This window comes from Octopus sinensis, linkage group LG25 (genome assembly GCF_006345805.1).
Source record: "Octopus sinensis linkage group LG25, ASM634580v1, whole genome shotgun sequence".
Lineage (NCBI taxonomy): Eukaryota > Metazoa > Mollusca > Cephalopoda > Octopoda > Octopodidae > Octopus > Octopus sinensis.
This window is the reverse complement of record NC_043021.1, coordinates 14468975-14496109: the sequence shown is the minus strand read 5'-3', so window position 1 is coordinate 14496109 and position 27135 is coordinate 14468975. Positions and strand designations below refer to the sequence as shown.

Sequence of the window (27135 nt, the reverse complement as noted above, 5' to 3'; positions counted from 1 at the left end):
GTTGCATTTCCCTCAAATCACACCTGAGCATCTTAAAAATGGAAATGACACATTGGTCAGTTAAAATACCTTTGGTCATACGTTTATGGGTCTAAGCAGCAACAGCAATGATGACAACAATACCTGGCTCCAGTATTGATTAAATTGCCAGTTTAAGAGGCAAAACTCCAGTTTGTAGCATGGCTCTGAGTATTGTGCAAATGGAGAGAAAAAGAGATAAGGAGGAAGAAAGAGGAGGAGAGAGAGGAGGAGAGAGAGGAGGAGGAGGAGAGAGAGAGGAGGAGGAGAGAGAGGAGGAGGAGGAGGAGAGAGAGAGAGAGAAAAGCCAAGGTCAAGGTGCAGTCTAGTATCACATGACATCAGATTACACCTTTGTCGAACACCACCCTGGGCCAGGATGCAAGCCAAGACATGCTCGTGAGGTGGAGTGAGAAAAATAAATAAATAAAAACTGAAACCATATTGAGACCGTGTGGTCAAACAGCCAGGAGTGGTCTTCACCTGAAACCAAAACAAAAGTTTAGGTTAGTATTGACTTCAGGTGAAGATTTCTCTGGTTTTCAAAGGGGGGAAATGAATTCCCTTCAATCAATACAACAAAACAAATCAAAAAAAAAAAAAAAAGAACAAGACAACAAAAATTTGCCGGGACCTTTACAAATTTATTCCATAATTTCTGATTCTTTCAAAAAAATCTGTCACATTCACGACAATCATCATCACTGTCAACACCAAACATCATGGACAATGATATGTAAGAGATAAATCAGCTTTCATTTAATCTCTGATCAAAATTACACACACACACACAGTGGTTAATTCAAGTCCTCACATCTCATCCACAACAGACTGATTGCAGACATTCATCGTAATTCAGGTAGTTATTACACAGATTCACAATCAATTCAGTATTATTATCCACGACATACTCCAGCAAATTAAAAGAAATCTCGAAAAATTAAAAAAATTTAAATAATAATGATAAAAGGAACCTTCCCCTGCTTCTGAAATAACATGGCCATTGATGCTTTAAAGACATTTGTTTTTGCGTCACTTCCTCTAAATTTGAGATTGTCTTGTATAAAACTACCAACTACAAAATTTGCAACTTTGATTCAGATGGTATAATATTGGTTTTCCACAACAGTTTTGTCTGTATCACGTTTAGAGATGATATGAACATATTAAAAAATTGAGACATTTGGGAGCCACAGACAAATCTAATTGCTATATCTTATTTATGATAATTCTAAAAGGTGCCACTTTTTAAACTAGTTGAACTTGGTTTTAGCCAAGGAAAGTGAAAGACCTGCAAATGTTTTAATATTGTAATGAAATCTGACCCTTGTCAATAACATCTGCTATCAGATATTGAAACTTTTCTAGTTCACTGTAGCTGCAAGGCTCACAATGAACAAATTGCCCGATCATTACAATATTTCATTCTGCTACATAATGTTACGTTTCTAAAATATGTTTTATTTCACCATAAATAGTATACACATTATTAACCTTTCTGGTATCAATTTACCCAAGACAGCCCCTAATTATTTTGGTATAATCTTCCTGTTTAAATTAATCTAAAATGGAATCATCTTTTGCTTCGTAAATTATATTTTTTGCTTATATCAAGAGAAGTACGTTTATTGCAAACTAAACTAGAGCGGCGCCGATTCCTTATTTCGCCTTTCTTCTTTTTCTTGTCAGCAATCAGATTGGAGCAGATCGGCGCCAGCAAACGATGCCGCAAGCTCTCTTTCTTCTTGCCTCCCTTATTAAGCTTACCAACAAAACCAGGTGGGCTATTTTCAATGTCAGACTGTTTCAAAGAAAATTTCTTCATGCGTAGCAAGCTGGTCTTTGTCGGTGTTGGAACCAAGTTACTGCTATTGGTATTGTTGAGCAAAAGCCGTAGCACACGAGACTCGTCTGCCTTCTCCACAACGACACCACGGACACTGGTGGTGATGAGATCATTAGTTCTGTGTCCATTTGCAGCCATACCATTACAAACCATTTTCCTAGTAACTCGTTTTTCATTGGTTGTGCCTTGAAAAGGAAGAGTAGTGTTTGTACCTGATGCCTTTTCCGGAACAGACTCCATCTTCTGCAATTTAGCTTTTGACCCGACTGGCGACCCAGCTTCACTTCTCTCCAGACACACTTTGCATTCTGTCGATGTCTGAAAAGAGAAAATTTTTTTGGGGGAAAAAAAAAAAAAAAAAACTTTAATCATGCTATTATTTATATTACAGGAATGGCTGTGTGGTTAAGTTTGCTTCCCAACCACATGATTTCTGGTTCAATTCCACTGCATGGCGACCAGGTCAAATGCCTTCTGCTATAGTTCCCAGACAACTAAAGGTTTGTCAGTGGAGTTGGCAAATGAAAAATAGCTCAATGTGTGCATGTGGGATTTGCTGTGTGCATGTGGGATGTGTTGTGTGCATGTTGAGTATACTGGGTCTGATCAATAAGTATCCGGATTGTTGCCATAGTAACAAAGCGAAAGCACGTACAGTGAAGCTGCTTGGCACAAACTCTGTTCTGCACGCACACTAAGTTTTAACACTTTAGCTCATTTCTGCTGTTTACAGCACTGCTTGGAAGGAAGGTGTGTAGCATGTGATCGTCACACTGACCATGACAGAAATTTGAACAGGAAATCTGCATCAAATCTTGGCGATCCCTAATCAGAGACCTATGCAAAGTTTGCAAAAAAGCTTTCGTTGTTCTTGACACAATCAAGGAGATTTTGCGCAACTGGAACCCCGAGTGTCTTAGTTCAGCTAAGAAGTTTTGGCACAAACTTGGCAGACACACATCTCATACTCAAATCTTCAGTGATAATGGACTGAACTGAACCATAACTAATCTGCACATCATCTGATAACTCATGGACGGAGATAGAGAGAATACCAAACGAGTTCCCTATGGATACCGTATTTATTACAACTCGTGGCTTGTAAACGTATCTAACTCGCTTTCGCTCGTTAGATACGTTTACAAGCCACGAGTTGTAATAAATACGGTATCCATAGGGAATGAGTTTGGTATTTTATTTATTACACATGAATAAACGACCATATTTTATTAACCCAATAACTAAATTCTTCACGTTTAGTTGTAACTTATGAATGACAAAAGTCACCGTGACCTCGGGTCATCACCATGAATTGACCAATCAGAAGCAGTGCTGTCACTGTGACCTTGGGTCATCAGAAGCAGCGCTCGCAGTATCTGACATATGTTAGATACCAAAAATATCTCAAAGTGTTCTCACTCACATGTGTGTAATAATCAATGATTTCCCCTCACAGCTGCATGCACATCTGCGATATTTTTCTCAGTTCTGCTGGTTGCCAGTCTTCCAGAACGTTCATCAATACCGACATTTTTACAGCCATCTAAGAAACGTCTGAACCACTTGTACACTTGTGTGTGGCCCATACACTCTCTGCAACTGTGCATAGGCCTCTGAGCAGGTATCAGGATGACAGCTTTCTCTGTCATGGTCAATGCGACAATAACACGCTACACACGTTCCTTCAAAGCACTGCTGTAAACAGAAGTGAGCTAGAATGTTAAAACTTAGTGCCACCCATGCACAGCAGAGGTTCATGGTCAATCTTTGCCAAGAAACTTTACTCTGCGTGCTTTAGTTTTGTTACTATGGCAACAGTCCCAATTGAATGTTGGGCCTCACAGAGGCAGTGACATGTGACCAAGACATTTGCTTTTGGTTCGTTACTATGGCAACAGTCCCATTTGAATGTTGGGCCTCACAGAGGCAGTGACACATGACCAAGAAATTTGCTTTAGTTTTGTTACTATGGCAACAGTCCTATTTGAATGTTGGGCCTCACAGAGGCAGTGACAAGTGACCGAGACATTTGCTTTAGTTTTGTTACTATGGCAACAGTCCCATTTGAATGTTGAGCCTCACAGAGGCAGTGACAAGTGACCAAGACATTTGCTTTTGGTTCGTTACTATGGCAACAGTCCCATTTGAATGTTGGGCCTCACAGAGGCAGTGACAAGTGACCAAGACTTTTGCTTTAGTGTCGTTACTATGGCAACAGTCCTATTTGAATGTTGGGCCTCACAGAGACAGTGACAAGTGACCAAGACCTTTGGTGATATAACTGTGCTTGAGAAAACCTGTCAAACGAAGTGAGATCGTAGTTGTGACCAATGCCAGTGGTATGTAAAAAAAACACTCACTACACTCTCAAGAGTGGCTGGCATTAGGAAAGGCAAAAGCATTCAACCATAGAAACCATGCCAAATCAGATTGGAACTTGGTGAGGCTCCCCAGCTTACTAGTTCTCAGTCAAACCGTACAACCCATGCCAGCATGGAAAACGGAAGCTAGATAATGATGATGATGGTGGAAACCAGGAAAGCACTCCTATGAGTCTCACAACTCAAGAAAGACACTTTACATCTACCCTATGAGTCTCACAACTCAAGAAAGACACTTTACATCTACCCTATGAGTCTCACAACTCAAGAAAGACACTTTACATCTACCCTATGAGTCTCACAACTCAAGAAAGACACCTTACATCTACCCTATGAGTCTCACAACTCAAGAAAGACACTTTACATCTACCCTATGAGTCTCACAACTCAAGAAAGACACTTTACATCTACCGAAGCATAAACCAAACAAAGAGTTCAACAATATTTTTCATATCTCTCTTACCTTCTTCATTTCTTTCACCATCTTCTCCAGCTGCTCTATCTTCTCTTGTTGTTCTTTGAAAGTTTCACCAGCTTCTTCGAGCTGCTCTTCCAATTCATTCACGGCAGATTCCTAGAACATCAATAGCAACTTCCATGACTACAAGCGTAATTACACCTCTCACCATGCAAGAAAAAGCAGTTAAATCTTTCCCAACACCTTACCTTCACGATATTTCTCAAATGCCTAGTCAGAATATGGCTGTGATAAAAATTTTCTTCCTGGCCACTTTGATTTCAGGTTCAATCTCACTGTGTTATACCCTGGTCGAGTGTCTTATACTATAATCCTGGGCCAATCAAAACTTCATGAGTGGATTTGGTGCAGGGGAAACACCTCCACCAACTCCCCATCCCCCTTCAAAGGTTTCTTATCTTGCAAGTTACTTGGTGACCCTGCCACTACTGATGTCACATAAAAAGCATCCAGTCCACTCTGAAGTGGTTGGCATTTGGAAGGGCATCCAGTTGTAAAAATCATGCCAAAACTAACCTCGCCTGTGCTGGTGCCACCTGAAAAGCCCTTAGTACACACTGTAAAGTGGTTGGCCTTAGGAAGGGTATCCAGCTGTAAAAACCCTGCCAAAACAGACACAGAAGTTTGGTGCAGGCTCCTGCCTGGCTAGCTCCCGTCACACCATTCAACCCATGCCAGGATGGAAGGTGGATGTTAAACGATGATGGTGATGCTGATGAAGCCTGTCATGTGTGCTTAGAGTCTAACTGGCCCTCGTGCCGGTGGCATGTAAAAGCACCCACTACACTCTCGGAGTGGTTCGCATTAGGAAGGGCATCTAGTGATGTAAATTAAAATTTTCAGGTTAGTTTATGTCCCATCAATCAGCTTAAATCATTTTATTATATTCATTATCTTTGAAATTAATTGAAATAAAGATGATATATTTTGCCAGGAATATATCCTAATTTATAGATCAGTGACTAGTTGTCACTTTGAAAGCTATGTTTTTCCAACGGGAATTTGGCAGCGCCACCTCTAGCTGAACAATTATTCTGTGCTGACAAAAAGAAACAACCCGGAAATCACGATACAGATATTGGAATCTTTTCCTTTTGAACGACAGATGTCAACACAATTTCTAGTTAACTAAACACTTTTAAACTTCGTATACTGGTAGAATGTGTTTATAAAACATCATTTTTTCTTGGCTTTATCGAGAAAATTCTATATGTTATAACATATTCCCACTTTAAAATCGAGCATTTTGGCAATTTTAACCAATCGCTCACCTCCATTTGGGGTGAAAAGATTCTGTACTGTATGAATATGCCCCTCATTTAAGAAACAGATTGGGTTTATTTACATTTGCGAAGAAAAAAAGTTACCCTTCCCCCACCCCTAAAATAGATTGAAATGCAATAGATCGATACCAGGGCCATAATTATGGGTGATGATTTCATACGACACCGCTATGGAAAATGGGATTTTTTTTTCTAGCGGTGTCAAATGAAAATGTCATCCATAATTATGGCCCTGGTATTGATCTATTGCATTTCAATCTATTTTAGGATTAGGGTTAGGGGTGGGGAAAGGGTATCTTTTTTTTCTTTGCAAATGTAAATAAACCCAATCTGTTTCTTAAATGAGGGGCATATTCATACAGCACGGTATGTTTTGACTCCAAATGGACGTATTTGATTGGTTAAAATTGCCAAAATGCTCGATTTTATAGTGGAAATATGTTACAAACTATAGAATTATGATGTTTTATAAACACATTCTACCAGTATACGAAGTTTAAAAGTGTATAGTTAACTAGAAATTGTGTTGACATCTGCCGATCAAAAGGAAAAGATCCAGATATTGTTGTTCGAAAATGACACAGATCGTGTCATATAGCCAACTGGAGACGATGTCTCCTGGGGCTAAATTACAGCAACATGCATCCTAAACAAGGACTGCCATGTTATGTTGGCAAACAATCTTTGCTCCAAGGAATATATCCTCTATATTCTTTATTTTGGAAATTAATTGAAATATATTTCGATAGGAATATGGAAATTATTTTACTATATTCATTATTTTTTAAATTAATTGAAATAAAGTGGATATATTTCTTTAACAGGAATATGGTAACAAAAGGATTAAAACATACCTTATTTCCCAGTTTTTCTTGGGTGTCTCTGAGCATACTGGTCAATTTGTTCAAGACATTTGCCTGTTCAATGTTGTCGCCCATACTTGTATTATCCACCTGACCAAAATGAACAAAATAAATATCATACAGACTGCCTAATAATCGTACAATTCATATTACAGGTAACATACTTGATATTTTTTTAAAGTCTATATTAACCCTTTCGTTACCGTATTTATTTTGAGATGCTCTGTGTTTCTTTCAATTACTAACTATAACAAAGAATTTAGTAAAATAACTTAGTATCATTAAGTTAGTGTTAGGAACATAAATTGTGACTAAGGTTTGGTGGAAGATTTTAATTCAAAACTTATGAAAACAAGACATTTTACCACATAGCCAGAGCCGGTTTTGGCCAGGTTAGTAACAAAAGGGTTAAACAACATTATCTAAAATAGAGAAAGAATAGGTGCAAGTGTGGCTGTGTGGTTGAGAAGCTTGTTTCCCAACCATTGGTCCCAGGGTGAGTCCTACTGAGCAGCACTTAGGACAAGTGTCTTCTGCTACATCTCCAGCTACTGTAGGGGTTCAACTGAAGATATGGCTACTGCCCTCTACTATACCCTGACTAAAACATTAAAAACAAACTAGACTAAATGTAAGTCTACATGTCCCACAGTTGACCTAGTTGCTAAGGATTACAAAGTGGACTAGCACGTTATCCAGGGGGGAGACTTGTTTCTCATGGTAAGGATCAGATCAGACAATTTGCTTTTGTTTTCTTTTGGTAATATTGTTTAGTCGTGAGGGAAGGGTACTGTCCATGACCATTTCCAGGGACTCCAAGATTGGAGAAGCAGAGGAAGAAGGCAAAGATATACTCAAACAGGATATCTGGCTTGTAAAAATGCAACAACTCGACTTAAAGTCCCCACCAGACCCTGCCCTACCCCAAGTGGTAACAGATGAAAAGCTTACACCCAATTAGGTTGTGGTCACCACAAGGTCCAGTCCTTGTTACAGTGTAGTGACTTGGGTGCTTCAATGACCCTGAGAATTATGCTAGCAGAGTGCAAGTTCCTGGTTAGGGTCTCCCATGCTTAACAGGTCAAAGGAAGAGGTCAGATAATATGGACCACCTCTTCCCAGAGGTGAAAATGGATTTATGTCGGACCGACACCTCTAGATAAAACAAAAAAAGAAAACCTGGGAGAAAGAGGCCTTCCCTTGGGGGAAATAAAAGGAAACCAACATCTGGCTCTAACCTAGAACCCATAAGGGGGAAGAGAGAATGCTCCAAATGTAGCTGGTGTTAGGGCACTGAGGTCGAGATGGAAAAAGCAGGGACATGATGAGAGAGAAGCAGAAAAGACAGGCTAAGTTTAAGAACAGAACAGTGGAGAAAAGCCTTCTCTCAGGGAAACACGATGGAGTGCAGCAAAACCTGAAAGGACAGACCACATATTATGGAAACCAACATTCTGCATTACACGTCATGTTCTGACCTAGAAGTCATAAGGGAGGTAGAAGATAAAATAGCTGGTGGTAGGATACTGATGTGGAGCTGAAAAAAAGCAGGAATCTAATATGAGGAATGCAAAAAGGATAGTCCAGAGTCAAGAGGAAATCCATCGATAGCCTACAGCAGAGAAAGGCTGAAGTATAAGTATTAGACTTTGGCAGGATTTGAACTAAGAATGCAAAGAACTGAATCAGATAGGCGCAGGAGTGGCTGTGTGGTAAGTAGCTTGCTAACCAACCACATGGTTCCGGGTTCAGTCCCACTGCGTGGCACCTTGGGCAAGTGTCTTCTGCTATAGCCCCGGGCCGACCAATGCCTTGTGAGTGGATTTGGTAGACGGAAACTGAAAGAAGCCCGTCGTATATATGTATATATATATATGTGTGTGCGTGTTATGTTTGTCTCCCGAGCATTGCTTGACAACCGATGCTGGTGTGTTTACGTCCCCATTACTTAGCGGTTCGGCAAAAGAGACATAGAATAATAAGTCCCGGGGTCGAGTTGCTCGATTAAAGGCGGTGCTCCAGCATGGCCGCAGTCAAATGACTGAAACAAGTAAAAGAGTAAAGAGTAAAAATATCATAATGTATCTTGTGAGATGCTTTAATCCCACAAGTTGGCTGCCATAGACTCATTTGCCTTTTATGAATCCCAGAAACATGAAAGGCAAATCTGACCTCAGAACACAAGAAGATAGAATAAACCATCAGATGTTTCTTTTAATACTCAGTGACTGCCAAACAAGACAGCTTTTGGTGAGGATGATCCGCCAAATCAACAAGTTCTCTTTGTTCCATTAAGGATAATGAGGCATTTTCATTTCATTTCATAGCCAAGAGACTTACCGTATTCTTGTAGAGACCAGGAACCTCTAATTGCAGTTGTAAGGAGGTCTTCTCTGATTGCAATGCAGAACGATCCAATGTCAGCCTTCGCAGCTGAGCTTTTGTTGATTCGAGCTGTTGGTTTAGTTTTTCGATTTTCAATTCACATTCCTGAGAGAAGGAGAAGAGAGAATATAATTTAAATACAATTGGTTTTTTAATAATTACAAATGACATGATTACCTGCCCCTCTCTCTCTGATACGCACACACATACATAACAACACTATCACCTCAGTGCCAACTACAGGTGTGCATTACATGTATACACATACATCAAGAGACAACCACACATACTATCAAATAACAGCATCATCATCATTTAACATCTGCTTTATCCATGCTGGCATGGGTTGGACAGTTTAACTGAAAACTGGTAAGCTGGGGAGATGCAAACAGGTTCCCATCTGATTTGGCTTGGTTTCTATGCCTGGATGCCCTTCCTAATGTCAACCACTCCAAGAGTGCAGTGGATGCTTATTATGTACCCCCAGGATGGGTGCCATTGATGAGACACTGGCATCGGCCACGACCTCACTTGGCCTGACAGGTTTTCACAAGCATGGTAGTTTTGCCAAAGGTCTCAGTTGATATACCGTGCTTGTGAAGACCTGAGAAGCCAAGTGAGATTGTAATCATGGCCGATGGTGGTGGCACGTAAATAGTACCTACTACACTCTTGTAGTGGTTGGCATTAGGAAGGGCATCCAGCAACACAATCAAACAATGCCATCAGACACACAAGCACTACTAAACACCAACAACCCTGACAGATGAAGAAATACAAATACCTATTTCTTTACTACCCACAAGGGGCTAAACACAGAGGGGACAAACAAGGACAGACAAACGGATTAAGTCAATTATATCGATCCCAGTGCATAACTGGTACTTAATTTATCGACCCCGAAGGATGAAAGGCAAAGTCGACCTCGGTAGAATTTGAACTCAGAACGCAGTGGCAGACGAAATACCTATTTCTTTACTACCCACAAGGGGCTAAACACAGAGGGACAAACAAACGGATCAAGTCGATTATATTGACCCCAGTGCGCAACTGGTACTTAATTTATCGACCTCGGCGGAATTTGAACTCAGAATGTAACAGCAGACGAAATACAGCTATGCATTTCACCCGGCGTGCTAACGTTTCCGCCAGATTGCCGCCTCATGAAGAGATACAAATACCACCAACACAAACACACATTTCAGATCCAAAGAAGCCATTATCCAACCTACCTGTTTCTTCTCTTGCAGTTCTTCAAACACATGCAAAGGTACAACTTTCTCTTCACTCTCCACCTCATCATGAGAACGCTTCTTGGAGCTTACGGTGTTCAGCATCTTCAATACACACCGATTGGACCTTTCTTCTGCTTCCAGCTGACTGGCACGGAGTTTTTCACTGTTACCAAATGAAAACAGAGATGAATATCAATTATACCTGCATTTATTTAAACCTTTCAGTATCATATTCCTGTTGATATACACTTCAATTATACTTGAAAATAAGGTTAATAAATTAACTGTCTTCAAGCTGGTACTCTGAGTATAAATTAACATGGAATTTTAATTAGTCTTCAAGCTGGTACTCTGATTATGAATTAACATGGAATTTTAATTAGTGTCTTCAAGCTGGTACTCTGATTATAAATTAACATGGAATTTTAATTAGTCTTCAAGCTGGCACTCTGATTATGAATTAACATGGAATTTTAATTAGTGTCTTCAAGCTTGTACTCTGATTATAAATTAACATAATTTTAATTAGTGTCTTCAAGCTGGTACTCTGATTATAAATTAACATGGAATTTTAATTAGAGATTTTAATTTAAATCACTTTGACCCTTTTTGTTGTTATATTATTGCTGAAATACACAAATGATCCTGATAGGCGCAAGAGTGGCTGTGCGGTAAGTAGCTGGTTTACCAACCACATGGTTCCGGGTTCAGTCCCACTGCGTAGCACCTTGGGCAAGTGTCTTCTACTATAGCCTTGGGCTGACTAAAGCCTTGTGAATGGATTTGGAAGACGGAAACTGAAAGAAGCCTGTCATATATATATATATATGTATGTACGTGTGTGTATATGTTTGTGCCCCCCAACATCGCTTGTCAATCGATATGGTGTGTTTATGTCATACATGGCGGCAGACGAAATACCTATTTCTTTACTACCCACAAGGGGCTAAAATCACTTGACAACCGATGCTGGTGTGTTTATGTCCCCGTAACTTAGCGGTTCGGCAAAAGAGACCGATAGAATAAGTACTCAGCTTACAAAGAATAAGTCCTGGGGTCGATTTGCTCGACTAAAGGCAGTGCTCCAGCATGGCCGCAGTCAAATGACTGAAACAAATAAAAGAGTAAAAAAGTAAAGAGTAAATGAAGCTGTGTATTTAAGCAACAAATAAAACCGGTCTACTCACTTGTAACTCTTTTCAATGATAACAAACTGTTTCATCACCTCCTTGGTCACTTCTTCTCGTATCTTTATTTCGTCCAACATTCGGTTCTTTTTCTCCTCGGTCAACAATTTCTGTAGCCAAGAAATCTTTGTCTTGCACGTCTCTATGATGTTCAACAATCCCTGAGACAAACAATAATAATTAATTCTTTTTATTGGCCACAAGGGCTGACACACATGATTAGAAAACATAAAGGGACAAAACAGGATAATAATAATAATAATAACAATAATAATAATTTGTACTCTAGGCACAAGGCCTTGAAAATTTTGGGGTTAGTCAATTACATTGACCACAGTGAAAGGCTAAGTCGACCTCGGTGGAATTTGAACTCAGGATGTGGCAGCAGACAAAATACTGCTAAGCGTTTCACCTGACGTGCTCACACTTCTGCCAGCTTGCCACCCTAACGACAACGACGACAACAACAATGGTGATAATGATAATGATTTCAAATTCTGGCACAAGGCCAGCAATTTTGAGAGAGGGGTAAGTCGATTACATTGACCCCCAGTGTTTAACTGGAACTTGTTTTACTGACCCTGAAAGATTAAAAGGTAAAGTTGACCTCAGCAGAATTTGAACTCAGAATGTGAAGACAGACAAAATGCTGCTAAGCATTTTGCCAGGTGTGCTAACGATTCTGCCACCTCGCCATCTAATTGCTTTAAACTTTGGCACAAGGCCAGCAATATTAGGGGCACAGGGATAATCGATTACATCAACAGCAAACTTGACTAGAACTTCATTTTATTTAGCGTTGTGTCAAGATTAAAAAGAATATTATTATGGAGGCAGCAAGATGGCAGGATTGATGGGGGGAAAATACAGTGCTGTATCTCTTCCAGCTGTTTACATTCTGAGTTCAAATCCTGCTATAGTCAACTTTGCCCCTATACTCTTTAACCCTTTAGCATTTAATCCGGCCATATCCGGCCCAAATAATCCATCTGTTTTATGTTAAAACTGTCTGGATCCAACCTCTCACACCTACCCTACAATGTTATTTTAAAAATATATAGCCACACCATTTAAATTTTGAAGCTGCAAAATAATATGTGATTAATTCAAAAACAGTATGGATAAATAAGCAATAAATTTCACAAAGAAATCTGAATGCTAAAGGGTTAAAATAGAGTACCAACCAAGTGCTGGGGTTAATATCGATTGAGCCCTTTCTCTGCCAAGCTGGGAAAAATCATTAGCGCATCAGAGAAAATGCCTGGAGGCATTTCCACACTACCTGATACAGGAATTGAAACCACAGCCCTATGATCCTGGAGGCATTTTCTCTGAGTTGGAATCTGACCTTGGTCAAGTTTTCCTTTCATCCTTTGGAAGTGAGGAGGTGAGGTCAATAAAGAAAAAAAGGGCACCAGACAAACACTGAGTTAATGGTATTGCCTAACCTCACCATGGCAGTGCCCCAGCATGGCCACAGCTTGTGAGCTGAAACTAGATAAAAATTAAAAAAAAAAAAAAAATTCCAACCCTTGTGCCTATATCAGTAATTTGACCTAAGACAGCGAGCTTGCAGAATCGTTAGCACATCAGCTAAATTGCTTAGTGGTATTTCGTCTGCCACTATATTCTGAGTTCAAATTCCACCAAGGTTGAATTTACTTATCATCCTTTTGGGGGGTCAATGAAATAAGTACCAGTTGAGTACTGGGGTTATTGTAATCTACTAGTCCCCTTCCCTAAACTTCAGGCCTTGCGCCTATAGTAGAAAGAATTATTAATATTCATCATCATCATCATTTAACGTCCGCTTTCCATGCTGGCATGGGTTGGACAGTTTGACTGGGGACTGGTGAGCCAGATGGCTGCACCAGGCTCCAATCTGATCTGGCAGAGTTTCTACAGCTGGATGCCCTTCCTAACGCCAAAAGTATTATTATTATTATTTAACCCTTTTGTTACTAACCCAGCCAAAACCGGCTCTGGCTCTGTGGTAAAATGTCTTGTTTTCATAAGTTTTGAATTAAAATATTCCACCAAACCTTAGTCACAATTTACACTCCTAACACTAACTTAATGATAACTAAGTTATTTTACTAATAAATTCTTACTTATATCTAAAATAATTGAAAGAAACAGAGCATCTCAAAATAAATACAGTAACAAAAGGGTTAAGGTAGCGAGCTGGCAGAATCACTAGCAAAATGCTTAGCAGCATTTCATCCGTCTTTACATTCTGAGTTCAAATTCCACCGGGGCCGACATTTGCCTTTCATCCTTTTGGGATCGATAAATCAAGTACCAGTGAAACACTGGGGGGTTGATGTAATCAACTAGTCCCCCTCCCACCAAATTTCAGGCCGTATAACTTTAATAGAAGGGATTATGATGATGATGGTGCTACTCAAAAGGGCACAGTTATCCTTTCAAAATACGGAGGATGGATAAAGTTCCTCCTTGAGTCATATTGACGCCTAAGACCAAGTTTCCAGCTTTCTGAGGCATATATATATTCCCCACTGGATGGGACATTGGTCTGTTGCATGATTACTTGTTTTTGTTAGCAGAATGGATGGAAGTGAGGTGAAATGAAGGGTTTTTGTTCCAGAACACAACACACTGCCTGATACAGGAATTGAAACCACAGCCCTATGATCCATGAGTGTAACACTCTAACCACTAAGCCAGAATAAATGAAACAATGAATGGTGAGAAGGAAAATGACAAAAATAGTATTTACACTCTCTCTTTCGGTGAGTTCTTCTTCTTCAAAAGTTTCGTCTTCAACATCAGATGGATGTGGTTCAACATCAGATGGATGTGGTTCGTTGAAAATGACTGAAAAGATAGGGTAAAAGTAAGAGTGAGAGAAAAAGAAAGAGGTACAGACAAAGAGTGAATGAGGGGGGGGAAAAAAAGTAAGAGTGAGAAAAAAAAAAAAACCCCTCAAAATACCTTGAAATGAAGTCAGTTTGGATGAGAGGGAAAATATATATACAAAAAAAACAAGAAAACATCATGTCAACCCCACTACATGGATAAAATGTTATCTCTGTAAAATCCTTCATTTATTTAACATCCAACTAAGGCCAAACCTCTCAGGTTAATGGCGAAATGGTTAACTGAGGAATTTTCAAAGAAACAGTGAAACTCAGATTAATTTGTTGCAAGCTACAGAGGAAATGTTATGGGACCTAATTTTCCAGTGAGACTGAATGAATATGGACAAAGGTGCTGGCTGTTTGTGTGGTTAAAAGTTTGCCTCCCAACCACATGGTTCCAGGTTCTGTCCCACTGTGTGGCACTTTGGGCGAGTTTTTTTTTTTTTTTTCATTTGCACTATAGGCATAGGAGTGGCTGTGTGGTAAGTAGCTTGCTTACCAACCACATGGTTCCAGGTTCTGTCCTACTGCGTGGCACTTTGGGCGAGTTTTTTTTCTTTTTCATTTGCACTATAGGCATAGGAGTGGCTGTGTGGTAAGTAGCTTGCTTACCAACCACATGGTTCCAGGTTCTGTCCTACTGCGTGGCACTTTGGGCGAGTTTTTTTTTTTTTTTTCATTTGCACTATAGGCATAGGAGTGGCTGTGTGGTAAGTAGCTTGCTTACCAACCACATGGTTCCAGGTTCTGTCCTACTGCGTGGCACTTTGGGCGAGTTTTTTTTTTTTTTTTCATTTGCACTATAGGCATAGGAGTGGCTGTGTGGTAAGTAGCTTGCTTACCACCACATGGTTCCAGGTTCTGTCCTACTGCGTGGCACTTTGGGCGAGTTTTTTTTTTTTTTTTTCATTTGCACTATAGGCATAGGAGTGGCTGTGTGGTAAGTAGCTTGCTTACCAACCACATGGTTCCAGGTTCTGTCCTACTGCGTGGCACTTTGGGCGAGTTTTTTATTTTTTTCATTTGCACTATAGGCACAGGAGTGGCTGTGTGGTAAGTAGCTTGCTTACCAACCACATGGTTCCGGGTTCAGTCCCACTGCGTGGCAACTTGGGCAAGTGTCTTCTACTATAGCCTCGGGCCGACCAAAGCCTTGTGAGTGGATTTGGTAGACGGAAACTGAAAAGAAGCCTGTCGTATATATGTATGTGTGTCTGTGTTTGTCTGCCCAACATCGCTTGACAACCGATGCTGGTGTGTTTACAACCCCGTCACTTAGCGGTTCGGCAAAAGGGACCAATAGAATAAGTACTAGGCTTACAAAGCATAAGCCCTGGGGTCGATTTGCTCAACTAAAAGGCGGTGCTCCAGCATGGCCGCAGTCAAAAGACTGAAACAAGAAAAAAAAGAATAGCTTCAGGTTGATGGAAACTGAGAGAAGCCCACCATGTGTGTGCAGCATCAGAGTGCTTTAGCTCTCATCTCTCGCACTGAATTATGAGAATTATAGTTTTCCATTTTGGTGACACACTGCTCAACAGCTGACTAATTTAATTATTTGCATAGACATTAGCAACCTGCTAAATCATCCATAGATTTCTTATTTCTTTATTGCCCACAAGGGGCTAAACAAGGACAGACAAAGGGATTAAGTCGATTACATCAACCCCAGTGCGTAACTGGTACTTGATATATATATATATACATATAATCATCATCATCATTTAACTGTTTAACATCTGCCTTCCATGCTATAATTAAAAAGTGTACATGTGAATGTGATTAAAATTGTTTACCATCTGTAGCCCAGGGTATAGAATCCCTTTCAAGGTTTGAGAGAGGCTTGACAGGGAGCACGGGTGAGATGTTGACAGACGGTGACTTCAGTGGGTCCTTTTGAATGACTACCTGCTTGGCAATAGCCGAAAACTTGAACACCTGCAGAGTTTCATCAAACAAAGTGCTGCATTTGTTCACGTTGACAATCATTATGGCCTCACCATGACCATTGAAGAAACCCTGGAAAAGACGGGTCAACTTGCTGTCTCGGTAAGGAATCAACTTTGGAAACTCCCTAGAAATAAGAAACGGGGAAAAAGAAAAAGATATGAAATAAAGCAAGGTATTTTCACGCCCGACATCAGAAAATGCTGGATCTTTCTCTTTTGACCCACAGATTTAAAAAATAATTTTTTGTAACTAAACACTTTCAAACTTTGGACACTGGTAGAATGTGTCATATAAAATATCTTTTACTCTTAGTGTTTTTGAGAAAAAGTTATATTTACGAAGTTATTTCACGTTAAAGTTGTCGTATTTCGGTACTTTCAACCAATCAATGCTAAGAGTAAAAGATGTTTTATATGACACATTCTACCAGTGTCCGGAGTTTGAAAGTGTTTAGTTACAAAAAATTATTTTTTTTTATATCTGTAGGTCAAAAGGTAAAGATCCAAAATACCGTCCCTCATCACTCCAGCCAGAATTATCACATTCCTTCTCTTTTCTACTCTTCATCAGTAATAGGGGCCATCAAAGTCTTTAGGCTTGCAAGTCACACAGTTCCGATGCCATGAAAAAACAAAGAAACAGCATAAGTCCACTCTGTAAATTGGTTGGTGTTAGGAGGGGCCTCCACTGTAGAATCCTTGCCAAAACAGACACTGGAGCTCACTGTTGATCCAACCAACCCATGCCAGCATGGGACATTAAATAATGATGAGGGTCACAGACAGCAATGGGGCCAAAACTAAATACCATCAAGGTACAATAAGCATGGCCAAATGGCTAAGTGTGCTTCACATTCACATGGTCTCGGGTCGATCCCACTGCACATTTTGGTCAAAAGGGATCTATCATAGCTTCAGGTTGACTCAAGCCATGTGAGTGAAAATAAGATGGAAACTGTAAGGAAGCTTGTCAGATGGATAAACTTCCATACAGTTCACATCTAGGCCTGCCCGCCCACACAAACCTTATATCATGGCAATTGTACATGAAAATTACTGTAGAGTACTCAGCCAATTACATGCTAATTAAAGGCAAGGAGTTCAGTTGATCAGACTAAACACTCATCATAGAAGCCGATAAAGATCCATTAAATAACACACAGCCGTTCAGTCGGTTGACAACAGCCATTGCACAGACAACCTTTGAAAGAGCATAAAATACACCTCCTCCTCCACTTATGAGTTCTGTTCTGACTGACAGATCCTAAGTTGATCAGGCGCAGGAGTGGCTGTGTGGTAAGTAGCTTGTCTACCAACCACATGGTTCCGGGCTCAGTCCCACTGCGTGGCACCTTGGGCAAGTGTTTTCTACTATAGCCTCCGGCCGACCAAAGCCTTGTGAGTGGATTTGGTAGAGGGAAACTGAAAGAAGCCCGTCGTATATATGTGTGTATATATATATATATATATATGCATATGCGTGTGTGTGTTTGTCCCCTAGCATTGCTCGACAACCGATGCTGCTGTGTCCCCGTTACTTAGCGGTTCGGCAAAAGAGACCGATAGAATCAGTACTGGGCTTACAAAAGAATAAGTCCCGGGGTCGAGTTGCTCGATTAAAGGCGGTGCTCCAGCATGGCCGCAGTCAAATGAATGAAACAAGTAACAGAGTATGTCGGATTTATATTTTTCAACACTATTTTCCTTCAAATGTCAAGTTATGGGGAAACTTTATCTTGTTTGGCAGCAAATGAGGGTTGGGGACAGGAAAGGCATCCAACCGTATAAAACCTGCCTCAATGAAACCACATCAGTAAACTCACTTTCTTAACTGATTACTTCTCATTGTCTCAATGCACCGGCCAAGTGTCAGCAGTGAAGTGTTGATGTTGCCAGCCTCTTTCAGACGATCACCTGTGGAATTGGTCTTACACGTACGCTCACTACCTGCCAAGTCACAGAGAGACAACCTAGAAAGAAAAATACAAAAACAAATAACCATTAGATTCAAATTTTGGCGCAAGGCCAGCAATTTCAGAGGAAGAGTTTAACCCTTTAGTGTTTAAACCGGCCATATCAGGCCAAAATTGTCTTCTTGTTATATGCTCAAACCAGCCAGCTCTGACCTCTCACACCTACTCTACAAAGTCATTCTAAAAATAAACAGGGACATCATCAAAATCTCAGAGTTACAAGATGCTGTACAATTAATTTAAAACAATGTGATTAAACAGGCTTTACATTTGACAGTAATCTGAATGCTAAAGGGTTAAGTCGATTACATCAACCCAAGTGCACAACTGGTACTTAATTTATGAAGGATGAAAGGCAAAGTCGACATTGGAAGAATTTGAAAGATGGATAAAATGCCACTAAGCATTTTTGTGTGATGTGCCAACAATTCTGCCAGTTCAACACCTTAAACCAAAAAGCAAAGCCTGCCCTCCCTCTAACAACCAAATAAAGGAGCCTCTACACAGCCAAATGAAGTGCTAGAAACAGCAGTGAAGCCACAAATCACATCGTTGTAAAGGGTTCTATCTAACAGCACTTTCATACATGCACCTGCTTGAACTCCTACTTTAACCTTTTCGTTACCATATTTCGAATGGAAATGCACTGCCTTTAATTAAATTAAATTTTGAAAATAATGAAGAATTTACTCGGGGGCAGTAAGGCCTGGAATTTGAGTGGAGAGGGAAAGTTGATTACATTAACCTCAGTACTCCACTGGTACTTAATTTATCAGCCCTGAAAAGATGAAAGGTAAAATCGACCTCAGCGGAATTTGAACTTGGGGTGTAAGGACAGACGAAATGCCGTGAAGCATTTTGCCCAGCATGCTAACAATTCTGCCAGCTCACTGCCTTAATAATAATAATAATGGTTTCAATGGTAGAAGACCTGAAATTTGTGGGGAGAGGGACTAGCTTATTTCATCAACCCTTGTGCTCAACTGGTCTTTTATTTCATCAACCCCCAAAAAATGAAAAGCAAAACTTAAACACAATGAAATTTGAGTACAGTGCAAACAGGAAATAACTAGAAATGACAAGGTTTTATCTAATGCTTTAACAACTCGCTCACACAATAATAATAATAATGTACATAGGGACATGGCCTAGTGGTTAGAGCAACAGACCTGCAGTGCAGGATCGCAGGTTCAAATCTCAGACTGGGCAATGTGTGTGTTTATGATCAAAATACCGAAGATCCACGTGGCTCCGGCAGAAGGTAATGGCAAATTTCTACTGACTCTTTCGCTACAACTTTCTCTCACTCTTTCCTCCTGCATCTAGCAGCCCACCAGCTGAGGAACCTATAGGCCAATGAAACCAGCCCTTATGAGCTAGGCATCACTCGAGAGGGAACAAATAACAACACATACAGACACAAAGAGAGGGGGAATATTTGTAACAAACGTCGAGGAGTACTTACATGCTCACTTTAGCCACACTTGGGTTCTTTCTGTTAACAACTTGTACAAGTTTGATATTAAATATACAATGGCTGCAACAAGAATGAGAAGAAGCAAGTTTAATATTATAACAACCTAATATTATGACATATGACATACATATAATGTGACAAAAAAAAAATCTCGTATTGTGACAACTTATATTAGGTTGTCCCAAAAGTTCATAAACACTTGCGAAAATTGAATTTTTACTCGCCAAGTACTAACAAAAACAACAAAAATTATTCCTAAAAATAAAGACCATTATTTTCCAAGACTTTCTACGAACTTTTGGGACAACCTTATAATTACGAAGAAAATCTCAAACTAGGAGCCATATTTGACCCTCTCTTTGAGAGCCTTTACCTTACTGCTTATAGCTGTCTGTCAATGTTGTACTCTAGGAGTCTCACCCAACATTTTGGGAGTTGATAGATGTGAAAACAGTCCGATCCTGGAATGGCATGTCCCTGAACACAGATGACAAGAGAAGTTGCCCATTATGCTGATGGTGTGTCAGAGATGATGTTCATGTCTCTTTTCCTGAAATTTCTCATGTCGGATTAGTTCAAAGCGTGCAGCTCTTTCGTCGCAGAAGGAGCGCCAGGTTTACCAGTTCTGAGCAAAGTATTCATGTTGTGCTGGTTGAATGTTGCAGGAGTTGAGGGCAAGCTTAAGATGATCCCTGAACCTCTTCTTGGGTTCCCACCGTGTGGACAAAATGCCACAAAGTGCCAAGTAGATCTGAATGCATTTTTCATACGTATTTTACATTATGAAGTCTGTGTGGTTTAGCAGTTTGCTTCCCAACCACATGGTTTTGGGTTCAGTCCCAGTGTGTGGCACCTTGGACAAGTGTCTCTTACTATAGCTTCAGGCCAGCAAAAGACTTGAGTACAACTGGTACATGGAAAACTGAAAGAAGCCTGTTGTCTATGTTTGAATATATACAAACACACTCAAGTGCAACTATGTGGTAAGAAGCTTCTTCCCCAACCACATGGTTCCGGGTTCAGTCCCACTGTGTGGCAACTTGGGCAGGAGACTTCTATAGCCTCAGGCCAACCAAAACCTCATGAGTGGATTTGGTAGAAGGAAACTGAGAGAAGCCCATCAGATATATATATATATATATATACTGCCAGATCTGACTGGGCCTGATGAAGCCTTCCAGCTTCACAGACCCCAGTTGAACCGTCCAACCCATGCTAGCATGGAAAACGGACGCTAAATGATGATGATGATATATATATATCTCAGTGTGTCCATCACCACTTGACAACCAGCGTTGGTGTGTTCACGTCCCCATAACATTAGCAGTTCAGCAAAAGAGACTGATAGAATAAGTAAAAGGCTGACAAAGAATAAGTCCTGGAGTCAATTTGCTCAACTAAAGGAGGTGCGCCATCATGACCGCAATCAAATGACTGAAACAAGAATAAAAGAATATTGCATCCATATCTTGCTTTTCTGTCGTGTGTGTGGGTCAGTGTCCAGTTTGCATTTCACTTGTCTAGACAAGTCCATGCTTGTGTGAGGGACTGGGAGGAATATTATTACTCCACTTGGAAACAGATGAGATTTGATGATAGCAAGAACCATGGGCCCACAAAAGAATAAACCAGTGCTTTTCAAACTTTTTGCTGGAGCGGAACCCCAAGGAAACATTCCATTGGCTCGAGGAACCCCTGTGCAATAATTTAATAGTCTTATGCATACATATCTGCACAGGAGACTTGAAAATTACTGCCGATTTTAGCAGTTTTGTAACTTCTTGCGGAACACCTGGACTGTACTGGCGGAACCCTGGTTGAAAACCACTGGAATAAACCAACGATGTAGCCTTACCTTCGAGAGGAATTGTGATTGAGTTTTGTGGCAGCTTTGTGGAGATTTTTCTGGCCAAGAATCAACACTTTCTGGGCCTCTTCAATGGATGAAACATTTACTTCTGTCAAACCTGTCACATGTGTAAGAAATGAAAACAAGCGTATCAAAAAGCAATCAGTGAATGATAACAATCAGGGATTGGGATTTTAAGACAGAAAAGATGTCAAGTGAGAATGGACGTTAAGCTCTTAACACACACACATATATACATGCAAATATACAACCAGCTTCTTTCAGTTTCTGTCTACCAAATCCACTCACAAGGCTTGAGGTTATAGTAGCAGACACCTGTCATGCAGTGAAACTGAACCCGGAACCATGTGGGTAGAAAGCAAGCTTCTTACCACACAGCCACGCCTGTATGTGAATGAAAATATAGAAAAAAAAAAGCACACATTATACGTATATGTATGGCATACTGAACAAGGGTCTTTAATTATAGCCCTAGGCCAACCAAAGCCTTGTCAGCAGGTTTGGTAGACAGAAAATCAAAGAAACCTGTTTTATGCAGTGTGTGTTTTATGTGACCTTTTCTTGATATTGTACCATCATTATCATTTAATGTGCTTTTTCCATGCTGGCATGGGTTGGACGGTTTGACTGGAACTGGTAAGCTGGAGAGCTGCACCAGGTTCCAGTCTTATTTGGCCTCTACAGTCGGATGCCTTTCCTAACGCATGATAGTTGTAAATGAGTGACATGTCATTACTACCAGTGACCCTTAAATACAAATCTGCCGTGAAAACATGTCTGGCCATGGTTAAACTTTACTTAGAAATAGGTGTGGGTCAGAGACAGGAAAGGCATCTGGCCCAAGAAAATCTGTCAAATTCCATCCGATTTATGCAAGAATTGGACATTAGATGACGATGGTGATGAGGATGTTAACGAAACCATTGATGTGCATCCATCCAACTCAATTGTTACCATACAAAAGTCAAAAGAAATATTACTCACCACGAATGTAATGGTTACTGTTTTTGTCCTGACCCAACTTCAAGGGATTCCGCTTCTTATGGAGAGGAGTAACCAGAAGATCAAACACATTCTCATTGTATACCTCAGCAAAACTGATCCATACCGAATACTTTATTTGGCCCGAGAACGCAGAGTCATCCAGATGGGTGGAACGCAGCAAGTCTTCTTCATTAACATCAGAATCTGAGGAGAAAAACAAATTCATGTTTGAGGTATGTCTTAACAATTGATATTATTTTAAATTCGTAAATTATGAAAATGTTGGTAAATTCTATGGAAGCTCCTAAGGATCACACGACCGTTTTAACCCTTTCCTTACTGAATTTATTTTGAGATGCTCAGTGTTTCTTCCAATTATTTTAAATATAACAAAGAATTAAGTAAAATAATATCGTAATCATTAACGCTTAAGTGTTTAAACCGGCCATATCCGGCCCAAATATTCTAAATGTTTTATATTCAAACTGGCAATATCTAGCCTCTCACACCTAACCTACAATATTCAAAACAATTTGAGTGAAAAAGTATTACATTTAACAGAGTAATCTCAACACTAAAGGGTCAAGCTAGAGTTAGGGACGTAAATTGTGACTCAGGTTCGGTGGAAGATTTTAATTCAGAACTTGTGAAAACCAGACATTTGTACTAAAGAGCCAGAGCTGGTTTCAGCCGGGTTGGTAACGAAAGGGTTAAGTTCATTTCACAACTACACGATTCACAGGTTCTTTCCTCCTGCATGGCACCTCGAGCAAATACTGTCTGCTATACTTCTAGGTTCTCAAAAGCTGTGAAAGTGAATTCAGGACATAGAAACTTCTTGTGCCTATCTTACTCGGTACCATGCACCTCCTCTATGTCAAGACCCCTGTTTCTGCCTCTCTGTCATATTCTAACTTTTCATCCTCTGACACAAATTCCCCTGCCCCACTCAAAATTCCTTGTCTTGCAAGTTACTCGGTGACCCTACCAGAGCTGGTGCCAAGCAAAAAGCAACCAGTTCACACTGTAAAGTGGTTAGCATTTGGAAGGGTCATTCTGTTACTTGTTTCAATCACTTGACTGAAATAACCATATCATCATCATCATCGTTTACCGTCCATTTTCCGCGCTAGCACGGGTTGGACGGTTTGACCGGGGTCTGGGAAGCCAGGGGCTGCACCAGGCTCCAGTCTGATCTGGCAGAGTTTCTACAGCTGGATGCCCTTCCTAACGCCAACCATTCCGCGAGTGTAGTGGGTGCTTTTTACGTGCCACCTGCACAGGTGCCAGGGGGTCCAGCATCGGCCACGATCAGTTGGAGCTTTTAACGTGCCACCGGCACGGAAGCCAGCTAAGGCGGCACTGGCAACGGCCCGGCACTGATGTGCACATGATTGTGCATTAGTGCAAGCTGCAAATTTCTAACGCACAGCAATAAGTCACATGCAGTTTTTTGATAAAGTCCTGCAATTTAACCAGGCCATATCTGGCTAAAATTTTGTTTTGACTGGATCTGGCCTATCTCACCTATTCTACACTGTCATTCCAAAAATATACAATTGCAAAACTGAAATCTCAAAACCATGAAAGAATGCATGGTTATTTCAAAACAATGTGAACAAAGGCGGTGCCCCAGCATGGCCACAGCTCGTGAGCTGAAACTAGATAAATTTTTTTAAAAAACTTTTTAAATAAGCATTATATTTGACAGAGTAATCTGAATGCTAAAGGGTTAATTACAAACATATATGGTAATTAATCAGTCATCAATTAAAAGGCAAAAACATTAAATAGTGAAGGGCCAGGAGTGAAGGCGTAGGAGTGTCTGTGTGGTAAGTAGACTGCTTATGAACCACATGGTTCCGGGTTCAGTCCCACTGCGTGGCACCTTGGGCAAGTGTCTTCTACTATAGCCTCGGGCCGACCAAAACCTTGTGAGTAGATTTGGTAGACGGAAACTGAAAGAAGCTTGTCGCATATATGTATATGTGTGTATGTTTGTGTGTTGTGTTTATCCCCCAACATCGCTTGACAACCGATGCTAGTGTGTTTACGTCACCGTTACTTAGCGGTTCGGCAAAAGAGACCGATAGAATAAGTACTAGGCTTACAAAGAATAAGTCCTGGGGTCGATTTGCTTGACTAAAGGTGGTGCCCCAGCATGGCCACAGTCAAATGACTGAAACAAGTAAATGAGTAATGAGAGGCCCATGTCCTCAGTCGAAGATGTGAAGAGGTTTTAGCTCCCTGGCTTAGTAATCCGTCCGATAGTTCTACAACAACAGACACCCCTCCATTTACTTTTCATAATGAGGTGCCGGTGGCACGTAAAAAGCACCATCCGTTAGGAAGGGCATCCAGCCGTAGAAACACTGCCAGATCAGACTGGGCCTGATGCAGCTTTCTGGCTTCACAGACCCCAGTTGAACCGTCTAACCCATGCTAGCATGGAATGCGGACACTAAATGATGATGATGATGATGATGAATGCATGCCCCCCACCACCACCCTCTCTTTGGCTATTGCCACATCCTCACCGTGGGTGGTCTCTTGGGCATCTAAGGTACATGACTCACGACCACTGTCTGCAAAAGTGCTCTGGTTATCAGATTCCTGCAATATAAAAAAATGTATGTATAAATATATGTAATGTACAAATAGAAATATATGTTATACTCATATAAATGATTTAAGCATACCACTGCATTAACATATGATTTTGTCAAGGTATTTGACACTTTTCACTTGAAAGTGTCTTTATATCCTGGCAAGGTACAAAAGAAATCAGATGAATACAGGTTGTAAAATACAGTAAAACCTCACTTTTCAAGTACTGGCTTTATTCAAGTACCGGATTTACAAATTTTATTTTTAGAGAGTCAAGACTATTGAAAAGGCTGCAAGACGCAACGAAAATAAAAATAAGAAAAAAAGCGGAAATTTTACCGGTGAGTGTGTTAAATTATAAGGCACAAAAAGAAAATGACTCTCCCCACACACAACAGAATATGCTTCAACACACAAACTGACATAAAGAATCTAGCAAACCAAATCCAAAAACGAAATTTTGTGTATGCAGCAACGTTGCAACATGTAACAATACAGGTTCTGAGAGTAGGGGGAAAAGAATAAAAATAAAAAAAAAAGCAAACTCTAAACTTGTTTTTTAAAAAGAAATCAGGTCTGTCTACAAGTGCTTGTGAATTGGCGATTGCGTCTACAAGTGATGAGTGCATGTCCAAGTGTGAGTGAAAGTGATTCAGAAAACGATTATATTTTTCTTTTTATTATATATGATCTTCACATTTTTACTTTACATAAAATATTCTTTACATTCCACTGTTGTTTTATTGCCATTTATTTACGAGTATTGTAAATTTTATAGGTAAAATATTTTTCTGAGAACAAGATGCAATTTATAACATTGCTATTATGGGAAATCATTGCTCTGCTTTACAAGTTTTTGCGTTACGAGCAGTCTCCGGGAACAAATTAACTCATATATCGAGACCTTACTGCATATGTAAGATTCATGTGAACAAATGGATTTAATATTACTGCATTAGTAGTAATATCACTACAAAGTCAAGATATTTGACACCTCTCATTTCAAGTGCCTTTATATCCCAGCATGGTACAAAAGAACTGCAGTTAGATGAAAACGGGATAAAATACATATTTCACTTACTGACCACTTGACCACACCAAGATATTTTAAATTAACCCTTTCGTTACTGTATTTATTTGGAGATGCTCTGTGTTTCTTTCAATTATTTTACATGTAACAAAGAATTTAGTAAAATAACTTAGTTATCATTAGGCTAGTGTTAGGAACATAAATTGTGACTAAGGTTTGGTGGAATATTTTAATTCAAAACTTTTGAAAACAAAACATTTTACCACAGAGCCAGAGCCGGTTTCGGCCGGGTTAGTAACAAAAGGGTTAAACGATGAAAGATGGAAAATTCAGAAAGTAATACAGTAAACAACTCACATCAAAAGAAGCTAACCGCAAAAGTTCTTCTTTTCTTTGTTTTTCATCGGCTTCAAAGGTGGGCGATAGTTTTATGACGTCTAAATACATTTTTGGTTTTAGGTCGAGACCGTGCCACAGTTTACCGGAGATGTGGCTGAATATTGTCTCAAGCGTACGAGGTAATATACCTGGTTCTTTCGGTGTACCTGAAACAGCAAACAAAGAATATGATATTTTCGCTGAGAGAATAAACGACGAAATGGTATAACAACAGCCGGCACTCTGCTGGTTATGTTGACAAGGGCTTCAGTTGATCCGATCAACGGAACCGCCTGCTTGTGAAATTAA

The 27135-nt window shown here is 40.1% G+C and overlaps 1 protein-coding gene across 2 annotated transcripts in view; it reads right to left on the bottom strand.

Moving 5' to 3' along the window:
- Positions 1–641: 641 nt before the first annotated feature.
- LOC115224558 (kinesin-like protein KIF20A) overlaps positions 642–27135 on the bottom strand; it is a 34333-nt gene continuing 7839 nt past the window's right edge. For both annotated transcript variants that reach the window (XM_029795482.2, XM_036513328.1), the window contains exons 4-17: positions 26806–26993; positions 25349–25424; positions 22812–23015; positions 21813–21924; positions 19946–20017; positions 18331–18477; positions 16355–16632; positions 14417–14514; positions 11677–11837; positions 10487–10652; positions 9210–9359; positions 6861–6959; positions 4709–4819; positions 642–2182 (exon numbers count right to left, since the gene is read on the bottom strand). In XM_029795482.2, coding sequence (XP_029651342.1) covers positions 1592–2182; positions 4709–4819; positions 6861–6959; positions 9210–9359; positions 10487–10652; positions 11677–11837; positions 14417–14514; positions 16355–16632; positions 18331–18477; positions 19946–20017; positions 21813–21924; positions 22812–23015; positions 25349–25424; positions 26806–26993 — 2453 coding nt within the window. In that variant the 3' untranslated portion in view covers positions 642–1591. The remainder of the gene's footprint in view (positions 2183–4708; positions 4820–6860; positions 6960–9209; positions 9360–10486; positions 10653–11676; positions 11838–14416; positions 14515–16354; positions 16633–18330; positions 18478–19945; positions 20018–21812; positions 21925–22811; positions 23016–25348; positions 25425–26805; positions 26994–27135) is intronic.